The 25,613-nt window shown below is 37.2% G+C and overlaps 1 protein-coding gene across 1 annotated transcript in view; it reads left to right on the top strand.

The window, feature by feature from the left end:
• Positions 1 to 25,613, top strand: part of LOC134659546 (1-phosphatidylinositol 4,5-bisphosphate phosphodiesterase epsilon-1-like) — a 165,464-nt gene that overhangs the window by 12,445 nt on the left and 127,406 nt on the right. Inside the window, exon 3 of the mRNA XM_063515212.1 lies at positions 16,928 to 17,086. Within this exon, the coding sequence (XP_063371282.1) occupies positions 16,928 to 17,086 (159 nt within the window). The remainder of the gene's footprint in view (positions 1 to 16,927; positions 17,087 to 25,613) is intronic.

The raw sequence follows: 25,613 nt of genomic DNA on the forward strand, positions 1-25,613 counted from the left end.
TTATCACGAACATAAAGACAGACAGACGCGGCAGGGGACTTTGATATTATGTATAGATATAATTGATACTACACACCGCAGTATTAAGCGTTAGGGCTCATTTAGACGGTGCGAGAACTCACATGCGAGTTTCATTACATTGCGTCATTTGATCGGTCGGCTGAATTGACGTAACCTCAATGGTCCGCAATGTAACTAAAATCTTATACGAGTCCGCGCGCCGTCTAAATGAGCCCTTAAGGTCACATCACATCGGATGGCCACTGCACTGACATTAGAGTATGGCTAATGAAAGTTGAGCCTGAGATAACGCGGGAATTTCAATAAAAACCGCACCTGGCAATAAAATTATTATGAAATTAAATGACAGCTTGAAACAGACAGCTTATTTGATAGGAAAAAAAGTTGCCATATATGAAGTTTTAAATAAATCTCAGGCTCAACTTTCATTAGCCAGACTCTACTGCTGCGTGACATTGCTGCTAATTATGATGTGTTTTTGATAAATAGTAGCGATTTTTTGGATCATAACATCTTGAGGTTTTTTTCTAGTATTTTACAAGCTTTTATTTACTTTCACCTGTCCCATTGTCTGTAATCAAATCTTGCAAGTTAAATTTGATCCACTTCCCGGTTTCTGATTGAGCTAAAATTTTGCATGCATGTATAAATCGGATTTATGGTACCATCGAGCTGATCTGATTATGGAGATAGGAGGTGGCCATAGGAACTCTGTGATGAAACAACGCAACCTAATTGTGTTAGGGGTTTTTAGAATTGTCTCGATGAGTATTAGTAGTCTGTCGTAAGAAAAGTAAAGTCAGCGATAAAAGCTTGTACCAAAAATGAAATTTTTGCCAAAAACTTATTAAGCTTTCGCTTAGCCAACGGCCTGTCTAGCTGTTTCGTCGACATTCATCGGTACAAATAATATTTCTCCGACTATACCCTTCTAAGGCCCAGCCAAACAAACGAAACATCCAAAATTTGCCACTGAAATTTGCACCTAAACTGTAGGAAATAGAGTTGATTTTGCGTTGTTTGAAAATTGAACGAAACAAAGCAAAAGCGACTCTATTCCAATTGAACATGGTTTAAATTACATCGAACTGGACCAGTACCTACTATAGGTAGGACCTTGGGCCTTAGGAGGATACACATTTTCCACCAACTTTTTCCATTCGGTCCTCCATTCCTTCCGTTCCGCAAAATAGTTCACCTCGCACGGCCGCCATTACACTAAATCATATCCCATCTGTCACTAGCAGTCGCGATATTATAAAATGTTCTCTCTTTCGCTCTTTAGTTATTTTTAATAGTGGCAAAGAGACGTTTGTACTGAGGAAGAGAATTTCAATTGGTTCCAATCGCCATTATTGAATCTATTAAAATTATCTCCTGTTTGAGTTAAATTCAAATTTTGCTAAGCATTTGTTTCAAACACAAAACTGTGTTCACGTCTTTCCTGTAGACATATCCAAAAGTTAAACCGGTACAGTTCTGACGAATTTACAAGTTTTCTCTCCTGTGGACCGTTGTGAGGTTAATTTTTTATCATACTTATCCAAATAAAAGGAGTAGATTTTCATGTGGTTCAAAAAAAACGGTCAAGTGCGAGTTCGTTTTACTCGCGCACCGAGGGTTCCGTACATTGTAAACTTTCAATTTTTTCATGTAACTATATTCACGAAAGACTTGACCAGAAGCAGAGCCAGAAGTATACTAAGCGTATTTGTGTACAGTGCCGTCTAGTGGCAAATTAGATAACTAATTTGCACAATAATATTTAAAACTTTCGCGTTTTGAACAGATATTACGGCTAACCGCGACCATGACCAGTGAAACCTGTGTCGAAACGTCGGTAAATAAAGGTAATTGTATAAATTTCGCGTTAGACCCGTCTATAAATGTGAGTTAATTTGCACAATGTGACAGACGGACGGACAGACAGACGGACAGAGTCGCACCATAACGGTTCCTTTTGTACCTTTTTGGTACGGAACCCTAAAAACCGCATACACTCCGTTAGGTAACCGGAGCTACCTCACTAATTACAGAGGTGCACAGTTTTGGAAGCTCTAGCTGCCAAAATCATGTCAGAAACTAGAGAAAACAGTTTTTTTCCTTTCTTTCATTTCATTTCATTTCATTTATTTACTGCAATCCATGGTACATATAGGTGTTATAATCATTTAAATTGTAACAGCATGGACCCTGAATAGGGTATAGCATGATAATCTTAAAAACTAAATACTTAAAATTACCTTAAAACATAACATAACATAATTTTGATTTCTACACTGAATAATCCAAATATACTTCCGATGACATTACAATACATTATCAATTAAAATAATAATAATAGTGTCAGTTCATTTATAATAATAATTCATTTAATTCTCAGTCGTATCACTATTGTCAGGTGCCATAAATTCTTGATAAGAATAAAATGATTTAGCAATTAGCCATGATTTCAGTTTATTTCGAAATATATTATAAGTTTCAACGTCTTTAATAGAATCAGGGATTTTGTTATATATTTTTATCGACTGGTAATGGGGCCCGTTTTTATACATAGTTAATTTAGGTTCTTATCTTTATCGAGTTGACTATACGAGTAAGCGCTGGTGGCCTAGCGGTAAGAGCGTGCGACTTGCAATCCGGAGATCGCGGGTTCAACTTCAAAACCCCGGCTCGTACCAATGAGTTTTTCGGAACTTATGTACGAAATATCATTTGATATTTACCAGTCACTTTTCGGTGAAGAAAAACATCGTGAGGAAACCGGACTAATCCCAATAAGGCCTAGTTTACCATCTGGGTTGGAAGGTCAGATGGCAGTCGTTTTCGTACAAACTAGTGCCTATGCCAATTCCTGGGATTAGTTGCCAAGCGGACCCCAGACTCCCATGAGCCGTGGCAAAATGCCAGGACAAACGCGAGGAAGATGATGATCTTTATCGAGTTGACTAAAGATTGTATGCATGCGCTAATCTTTTTCAGAAAACAATGGAACGGCCATAAAATACAGATTAGATTCTCGTAATTTTCCGTTAGAGCTTGAACCAGGAAAAAAATAATTCCCCGTGCCTGGTTGTAGACTACCCCGCGTAGAATGTGCATTGTGAAATATTTACAAAAGCTTGCGGGTGTTCTTTTTGTGACAGGCGGCACACCTAGCTACACTCTATTATACGCAGTGATCGGTGATTTTGTTGCCACGCCGAGGGATGTTTGTATAGATGCCTACGCCAGCACCCGCGTACTAAACGACGATACATGGGCTTACGCACGGTGGAGCAAGGTGGGGCAGTTGCCCCACCCTGCTGTCAGACCCGAAGTTAAGATTTTTTTTTAATAGGACCTAGATTTATAAGTTTATTTACTTCTGGCCCCACCCCTTAACAAATTCTGGGTACAACCATGCGACGATATTATATAATAGATTTATATAGATACATTTACCATCAAACGCTTGTTAGATTTGGTAATTGTTTATAAATAACGGCATTAGACAACATTTTTATTTTTTTTAATTTATTCTTATATTTCAGAAGTAGATACGTCTAATAGGTAATCTAATAATCTGTGATGAACACAAATAAATTCCCTTACCAGGATTTTCATGTTCTATTCCATCTAGTAAGAGTGATCTGTGGGCCGGCTCTAGGGAAACGACTAATTCAATCTTATGAAGGCAACGCTGCGTTGTCTATTTGTATTACTCTGTGAAATATACTCCGAAGAGAACATATCTAATTTGGTACACATTTAAGAGGAAAGGGGCGACCGTTTTCCGTAAAAACTGCCTCATTTTCCTCCCTGGGTTCATTATAGAATAGTTATTTACGATACAAGTGCGGAAAAGAGGAAATTCGAAACGAGTGGCGATTAAATAAAATACGGCCGAAGGGAGTGTTTTAAATCGACACGAGTTGAGAATTACCTATTCGCACAAGTACCGTAGGTACAACGTTTTACCAGTGGCGGATTAACCTAACAGCAGAAAAAGCATATGCTAAGGGCCCCGCGCCAAGGGGGGCCCCGCGCTTCGACCCTGACCCCCTGACCAAGCGATTTTGAAATTGATTGGATGAAAAACAAAAAAAATACACTAAATAGCGAAAGGGCGCGTGACAAAATCAAAATCATCTATCGCCTTCAAAACCTTTCGCCAATCAAACGCGATTCGCACCTATATTTTTAATGTGAAACTTTTATTCTATCGCCCCAAATTTTTGGACTGTCTATCAGCATGTCGCATTACATATAATTACAGCATTAGTAAAATTCTACGTTATTTCTAATACTTAGAGTTCATAGACTTTAAAATAAGCATACGACTTTTTGTTTTCGAACATCACGGATACAAGACTTAATTCACGAAAGCTGATATTTGCTTGTAATGTCATACAAAATTTTAAGGACCTTATCTTATACCTTTAAACGAGCAATTCTTGTGTGTATACCTATTTATTGATTTATATTTTTTTTTTGAGGATCTCGGAAACGGCTCTAACGGTTTAGATGAAATTTGCTATATGGGGGTTTTCGGTGGCGAAAAATCGATCTAGCTAGGTTTTATCTCTGGGAATACGCGCATTTTTTAGTTTTTATATGTTGGCTGAGCAAAGCCCGGTCTCCCAGATATTTAAACTTAAATACGGTAACAAACTCTCTTTATTTCTACGGTGAATGGTAAATAGTCATGTCATAATAGGAAGTTAATAGTCACATACCCACTCACATGATTCCGATTTTAACAAAAGGTGCCCTGAACTGCTCTGCCATTTCGCAGATACGACGGCACAGTGTCATGATATTTTCAAAAATCGATAACTTTACTTCTGCTAAAGCATTTGCAACGATTCTTTTGGTTTTTTAATGATAAAGAAACAAAGAATTTATTTTACTACTATAGCATTGTGCTGTTATAATAAAAATAATTATTAAAAATTCACAAAGTTGACCCAATGAAATAATGTCCGCGTTATAGTAGAAAACTATTTTTAATTAAAAATCTAAATCGATAACGTATCTTTTTTTTGTATTCAATTTAAAGAAGACTTAATAAGCTTTTAATTGGTACTAAACATCTTGATAGCTCACCTATGAAATTGCCGAGTAAAACTAATTCAAATTCCGATAAGAAACTTTCGAATTGCTCAATCTGCTGTGAAACTATATATTATGTTCATGATTTTTTTGTGGCTAATTTAGACACTGAAGTACTAAAATATAGTAAAAAACAGTTTAAGACACTAATAATCTTGAAATAAAATGCATAACTTATGCAATTATAACGATGATAGTAGCTATATAACTTAAAATAACAAAAGAGTATCTACGTACCTACTAAATTTTGGTGTTTTTATAATTGCCGATCACCAACAACCGAACTAACTTATAACTACACTAATACGTTTAATACATCCACCATAACACACACTTCACAACATATTAAGCACAATAAACCAATAATAACTATTAACACATAAAATTATACTGATTACAAACGTAAATAAGCCGGTAAACTGACTTCTTCCATCTCAAAAATAAAGATGGCTACCCATTTAGGGTGGAGACACAACAGCGCGCGGTGCAGATGTTCAACAGAAATAGGAACTTTAAAATTGTAATACCTAATTAATTATTTATTTAATCGTATAATTATTTAGTTTATTCAATGTAAATAGCAAAGAAATATTAGTAAATACAAATTATAAGTAAGTAGTAAAAAAATCCCAAAACGCGTATGCAACGCGTCTAGTACACCACATGCCTTACGATATGCAGAAATGCTTTAAGCAACCACAGTTGCCGGGTTTGTACTTACAATTTACCGTCACATGTTTTGATCGCTAATCCTGTGTAATACACAGTGATTTAATACATTCTATGGTTTATTAATGTAACTTAATAATCGAACTAGTTAATGTCTATTGGTTGCTCAAGATATATTTAGTAATCTTAGAAATGTAGGGCATTCAAATAAGAAACACGTCAAGAATCTACAGAACTATTGTTTTGAAGTGATATTATTTAGTTATCAATATTAAGTAGGTCTAAAATATAGTTTTAAACTAATAGACCAATAAACGCGGAGTAGTTTAATATACATTACTAATAGAAATATCTAAATTTGAATACTTGAGGCATTTTAAAACACGCAGCAACTTTTTACACATCGCACTTCCTGAACAACTTGCAAAGTAAAATAGATAAGAAATACTGTGGTTGTGTCTATATGGTTGAAACATTTTTTAAATATTGTCACGTTGGTAGTCTGTGTTTTAAAAATTGTTTATACCGTATCTGTGCAGCCCTTCACAGATAATAAATAAAAAACCGCATACACTCCTTTTGCAACTCGAGTTGCGACGATCATTTTAGAGGTGCGCAATCTTGAAACTCTAGTTGCTGGAATCATGTGAGTGGATACGACTTTTTGTTTTACAACGTCACGGTCAACGTCCCAACGGTTGGCTAAAAGAATTAAAAAAATCGGCCAAGAGCATGTCGGGCCATGCTCAGTGTAGGGTTTCGTAGTTACCATTCTGTCAGAATAGGCTAAACGGGGGCTATTAGTAAGTACATATCATGTACATTACAAGATTTATAAGCATAAGGGAGTACCTTCGCAGCGCTTTTTGTACGTCATTTTACTAAGAAGAGGAGATTTTTTGCAATAACTCAAAAACGGCTGGACCGATCATATTCGCTATTAACGATCCTTTCATATTTTTTGGAGCCATGGTTCAAAAGTTAGAGGGGCATATATATTTATTTCTTTCGGAGCGATTATTTCCGAAAATATTAACTTTATCAAAAAATGGTTTTTGGATACCCGTATTCGTTTTGAAAGACCTATCCCACACTATTAGATCAAAGCAAAAAAAAATTTTTTATGGAGGCAGCGAAATTTTTTTTTTAGTTTTCATTTTACCGTTCTGTCGCCATGCATGATTTATGTATCCATGCCAAATTGCAGCTTTCTAGCACTAACGATCACGGAGCAAAGCCGCGGACAGACAGACGGACATGCCGAAACTATAAGGGTTTCTAGGTGACTACGAAACCCTAAAAACGAATTGAGGAACACAATGGGACAAGAACGTCTGAATCGAATGGGGCAAGAACGTCTGAATCGAGTCAATCTTTGATGAACATAGAACATGATCTCCTTGAAGAAATTGACACAGACCCCATAATACATCAATTTGCAAATATATAAAATCACGAAAAGTGAATGGCTAACAACTTTATTTCTTTTATCCTCTTGACCTAAGAAACTAAATGAAACCATCAGGGGGCCCCGCGGACGAATGTGCTACGGGCCCCGCACCAGCTTGATCCGCCCCTTCGTTTTACAGTACATATGGTCCTATATACTTTCGACATAGGCTTATATCGACCGGGATATTAACCATGATTAACTTTTGTATTGTTCGCGGTCTACACAACTTTGACACCCACCCGCTATCTTGAGTCACCCGTGAACAAGACGCATGTAACTGCGTCGAAATATCGGGAACTCGAAAACAATACAAAAGGTAATCACGGTTCATATGCCGGTCGATATAAGTCTAGAGAAACTAACCGTGGATCATTCAAAACTGTTTTCGACATAGGCACGGAAAGTGCTCCCTTCCGCACTAGTTCGGGAAAGTACCACAGGTACTGTAAAATATTTTTACGCAATTTGATGTAAGTACAGTACCGGTATGAACTTGTATTAGAGTAAATAATATAGGTGTTTCCATAGTCTGATTCCCAATAATACCATTTGTAGGCGGGTCAGCACAGTTCATAATGTATGAGAGCTCTACATGAATTCTCACACTAGAGATTTTTTGAGATGTGATAACCTATGTTGCAAATACTATATTTAAAAAAAAATCTCCACAAAATATGTCACATGGTTTTAATAAATCCAAACTATTATTAAAATAGAAAAAATATATCAAAACATGAATCCGACACTCGAGATTTTTTAATATGCAGTTCTCAAACATATACTCATTATGTATTTATATTTTCTCCCAGCTTGACACCAAAACCAGCTCCCAATAATTTTCTTTATTAAAAATATTTTTTTATATAAAAATAACAACTATGTGTACATAACAATTACATGTTAATTAAGCTCTGTATATTTACTATATCCTACAAAAAAATCTCTCACGTAAATTAATCCATTTAATTACTATTAACCATTTTTGTTTTGAAAATGTTTTCGTTGCTTCGAGAAAATGGACAGTGGGTTTGTTTTTCACTTTCTCAAATCTCTTTCTCATGTTAGTGTAACAACAAAAAATCTCCCACGTATATGTAATATTGTATGGAATAAAACCATTATTAAATCATCCAAGCTATTTAAATTACCCTAAATGGCGGGTACTGATTCACTGTAGAGAACGTTTTATCGACTTCCATATCTCCGTCTCACTTCAATGTTCGCGGCAGACGATTGTTCCGCTTCAACAGCCGAGAGTTCGCGATCCGGTCGACCGTTAATTCTCCCATGACTATCTTACCCAGTTTCATCGGTATGCGTTGCGCGCTTACTTAACACACCTCAGGCCAAGCTCCTATAAAACGCGCAATGCATGCATTCATTGCGGTATCTCCTATACGTCACATATGTCAGCTATGAGGCTATGACATGGCTATGACAGACTGTGGCAGTTAGTTCCAAACAAGTATACAGACTTGTCTACCCACCATAAAGTTTAGCGTAAAGAGAATATATCACTCCTTAGTGAAAAACCATACGGTTTGTGCGAAGTTGAGCGTTATGTCAATGCTAATAAAGATGATGGTTTGACTTACGGAAATGAATAATATAATATCATTTTATTTTATATTTCCAATTCCCGTTTCATTTACACCCAATATTAAATCTTTTTCCGTAATAAAATGCGTATATAATTACTGTCATCATCTGTATTTATTTTATTTCTTTAACCCCCGTTATTCATAAACGCGCTACAAACCTCAATTAGCTAATAATAGTAATAATCGTTTGTCCTTATCTGTCACTTTAACTTATGTATTTGTAAGTAAGGGATAAACATAATTGAACTAAATCAGGCCCGTAAAGTTTATGAATAAAGTGGTTAATCTTTATTGCACAAAAGAAAAACCTTATAGTACAAGAGGCGGACTTAATGCCATAAGGCATTCTCTACCAGTTAACGATGGCTTGTCCTCCGGCCCATTTGATCGATTACCTCCTTTGATTATTTATTTTTAATTGACGCCAAAATCCAGACAGGAACTTCGATTTTGACATTTACCACAGTAATGCAGTCGGTAGCAATGTCGCGCTTCAAAATTGCTGCAGTCGACTGCATTGCTGTAGAAAACGTGAAAAAGGTCATTCAAAGGGTAATAGGGTTATATACACCGCGGGATTTAATAACCCGAAAGATTTAAACCAACGATTTTAGAGCCTAATTAGAGTATATAAAGTTATATAACACATAGTCCAAAAACCCTTAATTTAAGAGATATTAATTATTTAAAACAAATCACAAGTAAAAAAATCTCAATTCTAACACACCCTTATGCGTGACGTAGCCACCAACTAATTTTACACGCAGACGCACTAACTAGGTACATGGTTATTAGCCAGTTTCACTTAATTAAGTTTGATATCCTACAAAAAGGTTTCACTACCAAAATTTTGTTCTGTTCTCAATCACGAGAGTACAAACTATTTACCTTTACGATAACTGGCTGATAGTTTGACGAAAATGACGAAATTGATGTCAATAAAATGACATATTTCATATGTCACACAAGATATGCGCAAGATAACATCTTTAAATTTGATTGACTGTAATAAATAAAATTCATTTAGCGGATATTCACTTTGTGTACGGATTTGGAAACCCGAAGAACTATGTGCTTCCGGCACGACGGACCCACTTCAGCCTAGAAGTTCGTAAATTGGCTAGACGAACAATACCCTGAGAGGTGGATTGGCCGTGGAAGCAACGTCCTAACCTGGCCCGCCCGGTCACCCGACTTAACGCCATTGGTTTTTTTCTATGGGGAACTCTGAAAGATAAGGAAGGAATACTCAACACCAGTGAACTCTGGAGAAGAATTATTAATAAAAATTCGAACGGCTTCCGAAGAAATAAAGAACACTTTTGTAAACCTAAATAATGAAATCCGTTTAAAATTAAATCTTTGTGCTGAAAACGGTGGTACACACTTCGAAAACCTAATTCATTAAATTAATAAAAAAGCGTAATTGTTTAACATAGTTGTTTATTTTACTTTACTCAGTATAAATCAACACATCGAGAATTTAAAATACGTACTGATAAGCATGATCGATATTTTAACAAAAGGTCATTCAAGTAATCATCCCTTTCCAGCTGTAGTATGAGTTAAAACAATAAGAGGCATGATTTCTTTCGGATATAATCATGGTTAATGGCTTTGGTTACCTCACTCAAAGGAAAAGATTTTATCGCAAAGTTTCAACAATAATAACTGCACTATACCTACTGTTGTAGTAATTAATAAAGTTTTGATACAATTTGTGGTATTTTGAGGTGCCAATCAATTGAAATAATTTCAACGTAAACATGATCCTAGACATAACTTGACACTTCTTGTCATGGAACACATGTCACTGCATTCGCCGTGCATCGTATGATATCGGAGTGATTCATGAAATGTCATGCTCGCTCTCTGTTTCTCTACTTGAGATTAATTAAACTCGCTCACTCTCTGAATAAAGGTTTGTTCACAAAGAAGCGGTAAATTAATATGATTTAATTTGTACTGAAATAGTAGTTTAATTAAAATATATAATTGGACCCATGTTGATATAACATTATTTACTCGTACTGTCGTCAAAAATACGTGGTTTAAATCTTTCGGGTTATTAAATCCCGCGGTGTATAAAATGAAATGATGCATTAATAAAACTTTAGTTAATTAACAATATTATATTAAATCATTAACAACTTTGACAGCACGATCTCTTCGCAGGTAGGTGCTCTACAAGGAGTTCATATTACAACATTATTTCCAAGAAATAATCTCTCATTGTTACGAAAATGTTGGTAGGGTGGCTTTAGGTTACTTTTCGTTCATATCGTCTTGGATATGGGTGAACATGGTGTTAATACACTCAGTATCAATCAACCTGTAAAGATATTGTAGCCTGGCCTTTTCTCGAAAAGTCTTCTAGAAAAATTTACGCTCATGTCGTCTCGGATATGAGTATATTTGGTATCAGTGCATTCAGTATAATATCCTGAACACAAATATATGAGATGACAAGCGCGAAAGTGGTGAGGGTAGTTGCTATGACGCAAAGTTTTTACCATTTTTCTTTTAAACATACCATGTGGGGTACCAAATGAAAGGGCCTTGTGAGTAGATCACAAATATATAACACACTGTAACACTTTTACTACTTAATCCAACAAATTATTTGAAAACGTTCAAAAATTTCACAATGAGTTGAATTCCAACTGCTCTAAATTGACTAAGATAACTTGATCCCAAGTTTCCTTGCAATTATACGTAATCGAGGGCCAGGCTCATACTAGTTCTCATGTCGCGATGCGCTAACGGTAACAAAAACTAAGCGTTACGAATTGCTGACATTTGCTTCTTTTAGTTTCACTCTACTCAAGCATCGGATGACAGGATCGTTGAAAAGGGACAAACATATCCTTTGACGTTACGTTACTCTTCTCGTGAATTGTCAAATTTTAAAATTCGAAATTAGCTTTGGAATTTGTCCGGGTGGCTATTCGAAGTATAACTTGGTGGACGGTACTTACTAACCAAATAAGCTTGAGATCCAGTATCATAGATAGTTGTAAGACTTCAAGGGTCTATTTATATCTGACTGTGCATCCTGTATTCTAAACGTTTTGTGAATAGATATAAAAATTGACACCTATCATTTTTCACATAAACACAGACACTTTATGCATTGAATTATTAAACCTTAACGCAATGCCATAAGTCATAAGGTATATTTTCCTAATACACCTTGATGCTAATTCGAACTTTGTTATAAAAGATGTCATTTTATATCATTCGCGCGTGCATTTCACTCGTACTAGATGAAATATGTATTGGTGCGAGCGAGACGGTTGGGCGAATGATAACAAAATGATATCTTTTTGACATCTTAAACAAAGTTTGACTTGGCCTCTGTGGAAGCCTGGAAATACAGCATACTTCATTGACTTTTTATGCTGGAAATTGATTTAATAATTGCGAGAAAAATAAGTATGTTATTCTTCAATAACTTGTACAGTTACTGTCAAAAAACTAGAAGTGTCCATTAATTGTGTAGAACATTATTTGCTGTTTGTTTCCAATATCATGCTGCTATTCTGCGAATATAGCAGTTCCTCAGGCAGATAAATTAAACATGATCGAAACAAATACTATTAACCACAATAGTAAACTTTTCTCTCAGTGTGGGATATTCTCGGTCATGAAAAACTTACAAAGTTATTGTTTTTTTCATTAAATCTATAATTAATATTATTGTCGGGAGAAATTCTGACCGTGTAGTCGTGTAAGCTTCATAGCCCATTCTTCAAAAAATCTCTAGTGTGAAATTACTGTTTAGGTAGTATAAAATATAAAATAAAAAAAATGATATTTCTCAAAAACGGGAACAGATATCAAGTTGTTAATTCGCAGCCGGGTATTCAATATGATATATAATTCACCCGTGTAGAAACATTTGATTGTGCAATTAATGTAACTTTAACTTTATATTGACTCCACTATTGATCAACTCAACAATTTAATACATGATAAACCAATTTACAATATAAAAATTCCTTTTTCAAAGAAAAAAGTCTATAAAACGGTGAAAATCCATGCAATGCATGCAATGAAAAACCTTATTGCTGTTTGGTTAAGGTGTAATTTTGGTTGAATTTTAATGGATATTATGTCATTTATTGTAAATAAAAATTTATTCTTCGTTCCACCATAGATTACCACTCTGAGACTCCGTTCCACGGAAGACTAGCGTGAAGGTATTCAAAAGGTACCTTGACACCAAGTTGAGTGGAAACCTTTTCAGTGACTGAAATAAATGTCATATACTAAGGAAAAGTGACCCAAGCCTCCAGTGCCCCAGGCTGGAATCGAACCAGCGTCCTCTGCTATCGCGGCAGGTAACTGTTACCTCTCGGCCACCGGGGGACAGCGGCATAGGTCGAATTTTTCCAAGTACCGTGGAATGGGTTACTTTGAATCCTGGGTTTACTTTGATAAAAACTTTACTTCGTGTTCAAACTCGAATATTACGCTTTCTGAACGCACCCTGTGGATTGTTTTTTTTACGGTTGGCAAAATTGAACGTCACTGTCAGTTAGTGATTTGTTTCCGTGGGATCAAGCATGTCGATCTATGGGAAAAAATTAAAATATGCAAGTATCAGTTTTGTGTACTTTTAATAGCCTGTATAACTTGTAATGTACAATGTTCTATATAGCAAATACATAAATTTGATGTAATCCATTGAATCAGGCATGTATCGGCCTATAATATCGATTCTTGTTGCAAATCATATTCTTAGCGGCCATTTTAGTATCTCGGTTTTTGTGGCATGGGGTGTCATTGATCGCCTATAAGGGTTTACTTTGACGACATATAGTTTTTTTAGATTATTTAGATATTGAAGGTTTTTTAACTGATTTTTGTATTATTATTATTATTTGTTTTTTAATTGATTTTTCTAGAATAATGCCTGAGCATATAGGAACTACTCTGAAAAAGTTTTAAACCGGGCTGTGACAGAAGTGGTCGAAGGCAGGCCGTCGATACACCAAGCATCCGTACATCATAGTATTGTTATTACATATTGTTAATAAATTTTGATAGGTTTTTATTGTTCAATTATGCTTCTTACCTTAAATAAGTAAAATATGAGACTGTTTTGCAATAAACTTGATTTTTTCTAAGCTAACCTTTTTTCTCTTTGTCAAAGTAACCCCAAAGGCAATAAAATCCTTATAAATCCTAAACCTGCGAACGGATTTTTTTGTAATGTTTTGAAGTTTTAGTCCCTATAGGGGTTACTATCGAATTCCGTCGAAAAAAAGGGGGGTATCAAAGTAACCCCAAATTAAGTTTAAAGTTGATCACCACTTTAGAATTTTTTTTTTTTCAAAGGACACATTAGTATTTAAAATATTCGGGGAGATAAATAAATATTAATTTTGAAATTGATCAAAGTAGGGTATTCCACGGTATATGCACTTCATACTGCAGGGTTATGGCGCCCCCTGCCTTTTTAGTGACGTTTTTAAATTAAGTTTTTTGTAACAAATTTTTATTGTAAAAGCGTCCTGAACACTTTTTTTTAATTCTATTCTATTCTATTCACTCTTGCTTAAAGAGACCGAGGTCATTTCACAGGGAATAGAGATGTTGTGAAATTATTTATTTTAAATACAGGACACATCCTTATTGCTCATGCTTCGTCTAATAAGTGATCTGTGACACGCCAACGGTGATTTACATTACACGGATCTGCGCTTATGTCACTTATTCATACAAATAGCGAGGGGGGTTAGCGGGAGGGGGGAGGCTGGTGATGGGAATATCACCTGGGCAGAAAAATTTGAGAAATATTTCTGATGATCCAAATATCTGGATTAATATTACTGACTTAAAAATATATTTTCAATACCCTTACCTACTCGTAATGTGGAACTTATTGAACCACTTTTGGGCTCATATTTCTGGATACCTACCTATTAAACCCACGTTTTTTAGGGTTCCGTACCCAAAGGGTAAAAACGGGACCCTATTACTAAGACTCCGCTGTCCGTCCGTCCGTCCGTCCGTCTGTCTGTCACCAGGCTGTATCTCACGAACCGTGATAGCTAGACAGTTGAAATTTTCACAGATGATGTATTTCTGCTGCCGCTATAACAACAAATACTAAAAATAGAATAAAATAAAGATTTAAGTGGGGCTCCCATACAACAAACGTGATTTTGTTGTATGGGATGGGCGGGGTCAGTACTTGGATGGGTGACCGTTTTTTTGCTTGTTTTGGTCTATTTTTTGTTGATGGTGCGGAACCCTCCGTGCGCGAGTGCGACTCGCACTTGGCCGGTTTTTTTCTTCATTATAACTATCGAACTTGTGCGGTAGTAACCGTGTAATTACCTATCGAACCAGTGTTATTTGTTTAATCGTACATTGTTCTACTGTTATTGACAATATGTACGTAATATAGCTTAGAGGATATAACCAAACGGAGACGCCTTGTCTGTAATTTTCTGTACAAAACAGTCTAATTTATGCGGGGGAGGGGCACGTCAAATGTATACGTAACGTAAAAATAGCCATGTCAGATAAACGTCAGTCCATACATTGTGTGTGACCATTGGCCGCCTATTTTCGACAGAGGGGAACGCCTTTTAATGGCTACTCCGTTTGGTTATATCCTGCTAAGGGTCTCCGTATCTATTTTCCAACTACATTATAGTAAGGTCCCCTATAATTGTATTATACTCGCCCTTCCTTCTCGAGGGCCTCTTTTATCCCTTGAAAGCCTTGTTTCCCTACACTCGCCTTTTGTTGTATTATAGCTACACTCAACTGAGACGGTCTGAGAAGTTATTTCAGATCAACTTCATAACCCGTTCAATAGGGGAATTAAGAGCCAACAGTAGTGGTCATTTCTCCATACAAACGTACTCGACTGTTTCCTCCGTGGATTTTGAAGCTAGAGCTATGATTTTCTCAACACAGATTAATATTGTCAATGTCAATCTGTGTGAGACCGTTTTGCTTTTTTTGATATTTTTGTCTTTTAAGGCGCTAGGGCCCTTCAAAAATGGCCAAAATGGTCTAATTGACTATGCCGCAATGAGAGGCATGGTATTCAAAACTGATATCAATTAGCCAAAGAAACAAAACGGTCCGACAAAGATAATTTCATTACCAAATGGTCTAAATAGATCTCATAATTTCGTCACATTTGGTTAAGTTTATTAGGGGGGAGGAAACAGTCGAGTACGAAACCTCGTTTTATGAAATTTTTATGCAGGGTTTTTCGTCTTGTCCTTATCGCACTAGTTTTAGGAGCCGCTTCCATTAGCGAGACGGGTATGTTTACCTAAAATATTTAAATATCAGCTCCCGTATCCTCTTAAGGGTTATATAATGGCTACTCCGTTTGGTTATATCCTCTAAGTAATATAGGTACGTAATAAAATGCGTTTGTACGGGACAGCTTACGTAATGCGCGTTTGGAGAGCTCCAATATTTATATATATATAGCGACCCGCCCCGGCTTCGCACGGGTTAACTAATTATACATAAACGTTCCTCTTGAATCACTCTATCTATTAAAAAAACCACATCAAAATCCGTTGCGTAGTTTTAAAGATCTAAGCATACATAGGGACAGACAGCGGGACGACTTTGTTTTATACTATATGTAGTGATTTGGGAGACCGATGAGGTTTGCTCAGAAAACATATTAAAACTCAAAACTGTGCGTTTTCCCAGAGATAATACCTAGCTAGATCGAGTTTTCGCCCCCAAAAACCCCCATATAGCGAATTTCATCGAAGTCGTTAGAGCCGTTTCCGAGATCCTCAAAATATAAATAAATATACAAGAATTGCTCATTTAAAGGTATAAGTGTAAGGCCTGAGTGGACGCTCGAGTTGGGCGTGCAGCGGGGCGGGGCGTGCGGCATGCATGTTAAACAAATGCAAGCGTTTAGGAGCGGCCTTAGTGCACCCTGCTCAAATTACTCCTGATCTCGACGCCACGCTGCACGCCCCGCCGAACGCTCCGCTTCGAGCGTCTACTCAGGCCTTACACTAGACAAGAATTGCTCGTTTAAATGTATGAGATAAGATAAGATAAGATATATTTATCCAATTGTCCCCAGGTACCCCCAATCGACTATCTCCGTCAAGTGACCCTGGACCTCGGCGGTTCGTGCGCGCTCGGTTCAGCCGCCGAGCGCCCTGTGATACGCCGCGCGCCGCCGACGCGCGCGCAGCAAGCAACGCGCACCGTGCGCGCACTCATACACCGCTTCAACGAGGTGAGGTAGCATGATTGTTAGTATATTTGTCTCACTCGTCACCATAAGTAGGCCGCGGTGCCCTGTGATACACGCAGCAAGCTACGCGCACCGTGCGCGCACTCATACACCGCTTCAACGAGGTGAGGTAGCATGATTGTTAGTATATTTGTCTCACTCGTCACCATAAGTAGGCCGCGGTGCCCTGTGATACACGCAGCAAGCTACGCGCACCGTGCGCGCACTCATACACCGCTTCAACGAGGTGAGGTAGCATGATCGTTAATATATCTGTCCCAGTCGTCACTATAAGACTTGACTGCACTTTTCAAATAGGTTTTCTGTCATCTATAGGTAAAGAGCTATTTAGTGTATTTTTTTCAACACTTTAGACCCAGTAGTTTCGGAGATAATTAGGGGGGATTATCTGACAGAAAGACAGATGCACGAGTGATCCTATGGGTAACATTCCATTTCTGACAGCAGCTGCACTACTGGTACTGAACGCGTCGCTGTTAGTGTCAATTTCCATAGTAAAATGAACAGTAGTGCAGCTGCGGTTGGAAATGGACTGTCACCTTATAAGGGTTCCGTTTTTTACCTTTTGAGGTGCGGAACCCTAAAAATAGGCGTAATATTTTAGAATATAAAAACTCGCAAAGCCGGGGCGAGTCGCTAGTCCGTATCCGTAATAATGATATCTTAGTTCATTAATTCATTCCATTCAAACCAATTAATCTTGCGTGAATGGTTGAACGGGTACGGAAATCAATTGATTCAATTATGATGTGGATAAGGGGAAAGTTTAATTAAGTAATTATTATAAAGTATGGTATAAGAGAAGGGTCTCTGTTGTTTTCCATAAAGTTTTAAATCCTAATGTATTGTTCGTCCGCATGCTAATGTAATTTCGTTTTTCTTAGAAACGCGTAACTTTTCAGGATTGCCATAAAACAAACCTAACCTAACCTAACTATCTATAGAATAACCTTAGGAAATTCCTGAAAAGTTAACGGTTTCAGAATTATGACTTTTGACGACCGGTCTGGCCTAGTGGGTAGTGACCCTGCCTGTGAAGCCGCGGTCCTGGGTTCGAATCCCGGTAAAGGCATTTATTTGTGTGATGCTGATGAGGACAGATATTTGTTGTTGTTTAAAAAGTATCAGCTCTTTTCCAAAATGATGTAAGGCTTAGGTACTTATTTGTATACAAATGATATGTTATAGTTAAAAAAGCTTGAAATATCTATTAACTTTAAAAAAATTATAACACGACGCAAAAAAGACTAATGACAAAAAAATACTTAAAAATATTAAAATAACAGTTTAATGTTTAATAACAAAACTTCCGTGAGACACTGACATATTAAATAAGTTTTTTCCCATGCACCATCTAGTAAGTAATCTATAATCCTGTATCATAAGTTATCTCTACCCTCGCGATAACAATGTGTTGCGAGCTGAATATATCACGCCGAAGCCACATATGTGTACACCTATGTAAATATTATATGTGGATACCGCCCCGAATACCACAGACATACATATATGTATATAGGTGGTCAACCAAATCTTGTCAGTAAAAAATGGCGCGAAATTCAAAATTTCTATGGGACGATATACCTTCGCGCCTACATTTTTCAAATTTGCCGCCTTTTTCTACTGTCAAGATCTGGTTGACCAAGTATATTATTATATATTTTATCAGCCATATTCGAACTTTAAGATACGTCAAATATAACATATAGAAACGATATGGATCGGATAATGTCAGTTGCAAACAATTGTCAAAAATGACGTTTCTTCAATCAAAACCGTCACTTTTGACACTGACATCGTTGCGATATCTAATATTTGACGTATCTTAAAGTTCGAATATTGCCATAGAATTAGAATAGACAAGAACAACTGTCAATCTTCAAAAGTGCGACCAAAAATGAAATGCAAGTGTGTGCGTAAATTGTCTATGTGAGATCAAAAATAGTGATGTCATGTTAAACATATTAATAATCTGTCGGTGTTTGATTGCTTTATCAACTACTTTTTCAAATGTGTTATTTTAAACGTTAAAATTCTACGACATTATGATGTATAAAATAACACCAGCGGGCTCAGCACGGTTCCATTTTTTATCCACTATCACTAAGCCCGTCACTTTCGCACTCACATACTTGTTAGAACGTGACAGGCATGGTGATAAACGATAAAAATGCGACCGTGCTACTAGGGCTGCACTGCTTGTGCTATCAAAATCGTTACAGCCTTATCTTAGTCTAACTCTGTGTTGGAAAGTGAAGTTTAAATTTACTGCTAAACATCTGCACCTTCAAAAAGGTATAGCAATCATTATTTGAAGTCGGTTATAAAGGTTAATATCTTAATTGGGAGAATCAACTTTTTCTTGTCACTCGTTGCCATGGTTACGTTCCCCTGGGTCACTCTTTAAAACCTGATTTTTAGGCATTTAAATTCTCCAAACACGCTTTATTGTGAAACTTATAAACCCTTTCCATTGAGGGTCGTCTACCAAGCGTGTCAGAAGAAGGTGGTGGACTGTGATGTCTTCTAATCTAACAAACTATGCTACTATTGTCTCTTGGGTGACCGGACAGAATAACAACAAGAAATAGTTGATCCACCCAATTATGTCTTGTGAAGAAATGATTACATAGGTAGCTATTAATATACCGACAAGTTATCGATACTGTAATCTGAACATTTTGTCAAGCCCTAGCGTAAAGTAACAGTTTATGTTTTTACACAAAATATTTTAAATTATTGAGTAATATGATAAAATATTAGCACACAAAGGAAGAAAAACTTATAATCAACTGTATAAACCGGCTTCTTACACTTTTTATTTTATTTAATTTGACAAAATATCGTTAAGAAAATTTCGTTAGGAATATCATTATTCGTCTGAAATGAATATTTGCTAGGTTTATTTGGCCCCGTGACACTGAAATCCGGTACACTACAAGACACTATCTTCATTGTATTAGTTTATCAAATAGTTTTCTTCCGAATTTGTGTTTATTTTTCAAATTGAAAATTACGGTGATACGCTCTTGGCCGTCCGCGGCCGTCGTCAAACTCAAAAATGGTCACGTTTTCTCATTTGTAGTCTGACTCTTTCGCACTCATGCGATGTTCATATACGTGATGGCTTCCCTTTCGCACACTTCAGCTGTCTGTCAAGCGCGAGCGCGACAATGACAGGTCTGTGAATATTGCTGTAAGATACGTCAAATAGTACATATTGAAACGATATGGATCGTATAATAGTGTCAAACAAGTGTCAAAAGTGACGTTTTTGTTTGAAGAAACGCGTATATGCGTAGCAGTCTACGAAACTATCCTCGACGCTACGTCTATCATTGACGCTACGCCTATCCTCGACGCTACGACTATCCTCGACGCTACGACTATGCTACGCTACGAGGCTACGACTATTCGTAGCACGTAGCAGCACATAGCTTCTACGTCGTAGTACGAGTAGCTACGAGTTACTGTTTTGGTACTCACAGGCCAATTCGGTCGTGCACCTTTTTTTATACCACATCGGTGACAAACAAGCATACGGGCCGCCTGATGGTAAGCAGTCACCGTAGCCTATGGACGCCTGCAACTCCAGAGGTGTTACATGCGCGTTGCCGACCTTTTAAAAACCTGTACACTCCTTTTTTGAAGAACCCCATACTATATCCTCGGGAAAACCTCGGCACCTGGCATCAGATTGACATTTGAATCATAATGGAATCTTTACCCGTACCCTGAGTCACTGACAGAGTTAAAACTGACATATACGCTAACGTCTACGTAATTTACTTTCTATACATCTCGCTTGCACTATTTCAGTACGAGTGAGATTCACACTGCCGTATTCGAACTTCAAGATATTCACAAGAGACGACACGTACTAAATCCATTCTAGATACGTTATAGTTTAGATTTCAACTAGTTCTCTTTTGCAGCGCAATTCGGGCAATACGATATATCTATCGTAAAAGTGACATTAGTTGCCCGAAGTGCTCTATCGAGTTAGATATCTATTAGATGTGAATTGAATCACTAAAGTCATATCTTGTGGAAATCGTTCAAGAGTATCTCCAGAATCGCGGAAATGTCAAATTTGACAGGTTAGATCTTAAACATATCGTTATCGTATCTTGGCGATGTCTAAAAGATATCTTATAGATATCTATTTTAAAATCCGAATCGGGCCCACAGAAAGTCAGTCAGTGCCAAACCGGTGGTAGTCCCACTAGACCAGAGACTGGGGAAGTACCTCAACTTTTTTTTTTAAGATATACTCGTATGTCCCGCTGAGTTTGTTGCCGGTCCCATATTGGGATTTATATTTTCTCGAGGCAGAGGTGTAGGGTTGGAGCCGGTGTAGGTTTATTTGACGTTCAGAAGCGCATTGTAATTATGCCTACTTGAATAAACTATCTTTTATCTTATCTTTTATCTTAGTGTAAGGCCTGAGTGGACGCTCGAAGCGGAGCGTTCGGCGGGGCGTGCAGCGTGGCTGTGGGCTCACAAGTAATTTGAGCAGCGTGCACTAAGGCCGCTCCTATACGCTTGCATTTGTTTAACATGCACGCCCGCCCCGCTGCACGCCCGACTCGAGCGTCCACTCAGGCCTTACACTTAACCTTGCAGAAAACCGCAGCCAAATAACACTAGACCCTACTCATAGTGTTGTGTTCCTGCCGGTGAGTAAGGTTTCAAGGCTCAACGAGGGTGGAGTGTTAAGGTCGGCAACGCGCATGTAACACCTTTGGAATTGCAGGCGTCCATAGGCTACGGCGGGCCGTATGCTTGTTTGCCACCGACGTAGTCACTACATAGTATAAAACAAAGTCGCGCCGCGCTGTCTGTCTGTCCCTATGTATGCTTAGATCTTTAAAACTACGCAACGGATTTTGATGCGGTTTTTTTTAATTAATAGAGTGATTCAAGGGGAAGGTTTGTGTATAATTTGTTAACCCGTGCAAAGCCGGGGCGGGTTGGTAGTGTAAAAACAAGGGTTGCACTCCGGGAGTGCCGATAGAAGTGAAAACTCACCTCACTATGTTACCGACGCCCGGTAATACGATACATACGTTTAGCGGAGGTATTCTATTTATTTATTATATATTATTATCATTCTCAAATAAGATCACACTTTTTCATTGACATGTTTATTTACATACTGCCATGACAACGTCAAATTATTTGAACATAGGTAAAGAGTCTTGAAAAGGAGTCCGCAACATAAATGTCAAATAACATTGAGTTTTTCTTTATTGATTTAAATGCCATTTAAATTATGAGCGGCCACCTTACGGGGCTTACGGTCACGTGATCGCCTTACGCCCCTTACGGTCACTTGATCGCTATACGCTGTCTCGAGTTTATCATTTTTTCCCCACCTCAAAAAGTGCCCAGCGCCGCTAAAGAAATTTTCATTTCAATAAATGCACGTTCGAATTGGCCTGTAAATCTCGTAAATTCTCTCATCGATTCGAATTCTCGCTTCGTCTCTCGTTAAGGCACAATAGGCACGCGGCGGCACACGTGACGGCATATGTTTGTATGAATGTGTAAAGTATGTATTTGTAACTATATTATTTATATATATTTATGTATGTTTATATCTGTGTATAAATTTTTTATGATTTGCCTAAAGGTTGACTGGTAGAGAATTCCTTATGACATTAAGTTGGCCTTAATATAGATTAAATAAATAAACGCGGGCTGTGCGACACTGACAGGTCAAGTATAATGCTTTTCGGCACTAAAGTATTGTAAAAGTATTACTTTTAACAAGCTTTTATTTAACTTGCCCTGTTATTACCTAGTATACATATTATGTTTATTTGTTATTGTGGGTCAAATCTTGAATGCTAAATTTGACCCATTTCCTTTGACTCAATTTTTGTACTATTAATTCAAATTAGGTACCTAGAATGTTTTTTTTCTCGTATGAGATGAGATGAGAGATAGCGGCCCACGCTATACCTCGTTTTTTAGCATTAGATAAATAGTAAACAGTCTTGACTTGTACCATTTATTTTATTGAAACACGCTTTTTAAAAATAGTAACCATTACTTATGAAACCAAAAGAATGTAAATACATACATATAAAGTCTATTTTTTTATTCGGTAGACTAAAATGACATTTCATTGTATGAACATCATCATACTATGAAATGTCATTTTAGTCTACCGAATAAAAAAATAGACTTTAGGTACATATAATATCCTTGCTAAATAATTGTTACATGTTTGCCGTTTACAAACGTGTTTTTCATTAAAAAAAAAACACATGAAGATTGTTTACCTTTTTTCTAATGCTAAAAAAACGAGGTATAGTGGTAAGCAAATTGTGAAATAAAATAATATCGCTCCAGTGAATAGACTGTGCTATTTGTATAAAGTCGTCGACAGGAGATTTCGAATAAGGATGAGAAAAGTCGATAGATTGCCGTAATTTTACGATGTTTTTAGTGCGGCGTAAAAATAAAAGCCCCATTTTACTACTAAAGTGTTTGATGACGATATTTTTATGTTGTCATCAATGTGAAGACTTTTTCATGTTATGGACGAAATATGTTTGCTGTGTTTATGTTCACGGTAAGCGTGATGGGCAGCTTTATTTTTTGAACAGTCTTTGGTGTGTTTAAGTTAGGTTAGATGTTAGTTTAAAGGTTACAGTCCATTTCCAACCGCAGCTGCACTACTGTTCATTTTACTATGGAAATTGACAGTAACAGCGACGCGTTCAGTACCAGTAGTGCAGCTGCGGTCAGAAATGGAATGTTACCCTAATTGACCGAGCGTTAGCGCGAAAGTCTCCGTTTCAGCTTGGGCGAAAATGCTTTCGTGTGTCCGGATATTCTCGACTACAGGTCGCAATTCTCAACTGACCCTCGTGAAATTTTGTGAGCAGGTTTGATTTTATATTTTTTGTTGATTCAGGTTTTGGAATTTTTCCAAAATGGCGGAGACATAATCAGTATAATATTAAACTTGTTTGATACCTTCCACTGGTGTCTAACAAGCATATAACCCGCCTTTGTAAAAATATACCTCAAACTTCGATCGCTTACATGTAACTTAATATGTAACTAGCGATCCGCCCCTGCTTCGCACTAGTTAAAGTACCTCTACAAATTATACACCAAAACCTTCCTCAAGAATCACTCTATTGAGAGGTGAAACCGCATGATAATCCGTTCAGTAGTTTTTGAGTTTATCGCGAACATACATACAAATAGACAGACGCGGCGGGTGACTTTGTTTTATAAGGTGTAGTGATTTAAAATTCATTGACCATGTTTTCTTCAAATTGTTTATCTGATGTAAGAAAAATTTTCTACTTTAGGGGCATTCCACGAGAATGTCGCTTACGTAACGACATTTATTTATTTATTTATTTATTTAAACTTTATTGCACAAAAGAAAAACTTATCGTACAAAAGGCGGACTTAATGCCAAAAGCATTCTCTACCAGTCAACCTTACATTACAACATTATTCTAATACTTCTGAAAATGCTGAGTAAGCTACATTGGGTCTGATAATATTTCACGACTTGGCTAAGAAATTAGCAGTATATTCTAGAACTTTAGGGATTTGATTAAGGTAGCTGCCATACAAGGCGAAAGCGTTACGTAAGCGACATTCTCGTGGAATGCCCCTTTATCGCCGGTAATGCTGTTGTATCGATAGTCTATATCGATAGATTTTTCCCAGCCCTATCGTCACCCGATCTCCATTTAATTAAGGCCAAAGCAGGTAATTTAGTTAACTCTTAACACTTCACCAAGACTTTACTTCTGAAGTCACAAGTTGATGTCAATTTCATTTAATTGTGACATCATTTGTACCGTAAAATGTGTCTACTTTGTACATTGGGGAATATAATAGAATATAAATAATTTACACAAAATATTAGAATCGTGCTCGAACAGTTTTAAGGGTTCCGTACCTCAAATGGAAAAAACGTAACCCTCATAGGATCACTCGTGCGTCTGTCTGTCAGCCATATTCTAACTTTGAGATATGTCAACTATTAGATATCTAAACGATATATGGATCGGATATGTCAGTGTCAAACAAGTATCAAAAGTGACGTTTCTTCAAACAAAAACTTCACTTTTGACACTGATATATCCGATCCATATCGTTTAGATATATGTATAATATTTGACGTATCTTAAAGTTCGAATATGGCTGTTGTATCTCTGTCCGACCATCCCCCCCCCCCCCCCTTATCTCCGACACTACTACTAACTGTAAGACCTGAGTGGACGCTCGAGTTGGGCGTGCGGCGGGGCGGGGCGTGCGGCGTGCGTGTTAAACAAATGCAAGCGTATAGGAGCGGCCTTAGTGCATGCTGCTCACATCACGCGTGAGCCCGACGCCACGCTGCACGCCCCGCCGAACGCTCCGCTCCGAGCGTCCACTCAGGCCTTACACTAAAGGGTCCACTATCGTCTTAAAGATTAATAAAACTCCTACGCTTTATAAGCTACGATAATATGTGACTATTTCAAGA

Source organism: Cydia amplana, chromosome 25, assembly GCF_948474715.1.
Source record: "Cydia amplana chromosome 25, ilCydAmpl1.1, whole genome shotgun sequence".
Lineage (NCBI taxonomy): Eukaryota > Metazoa > Arthropoda > Insecta > Lepidoptera > Tortricidae > Cydia > Cydia amplana.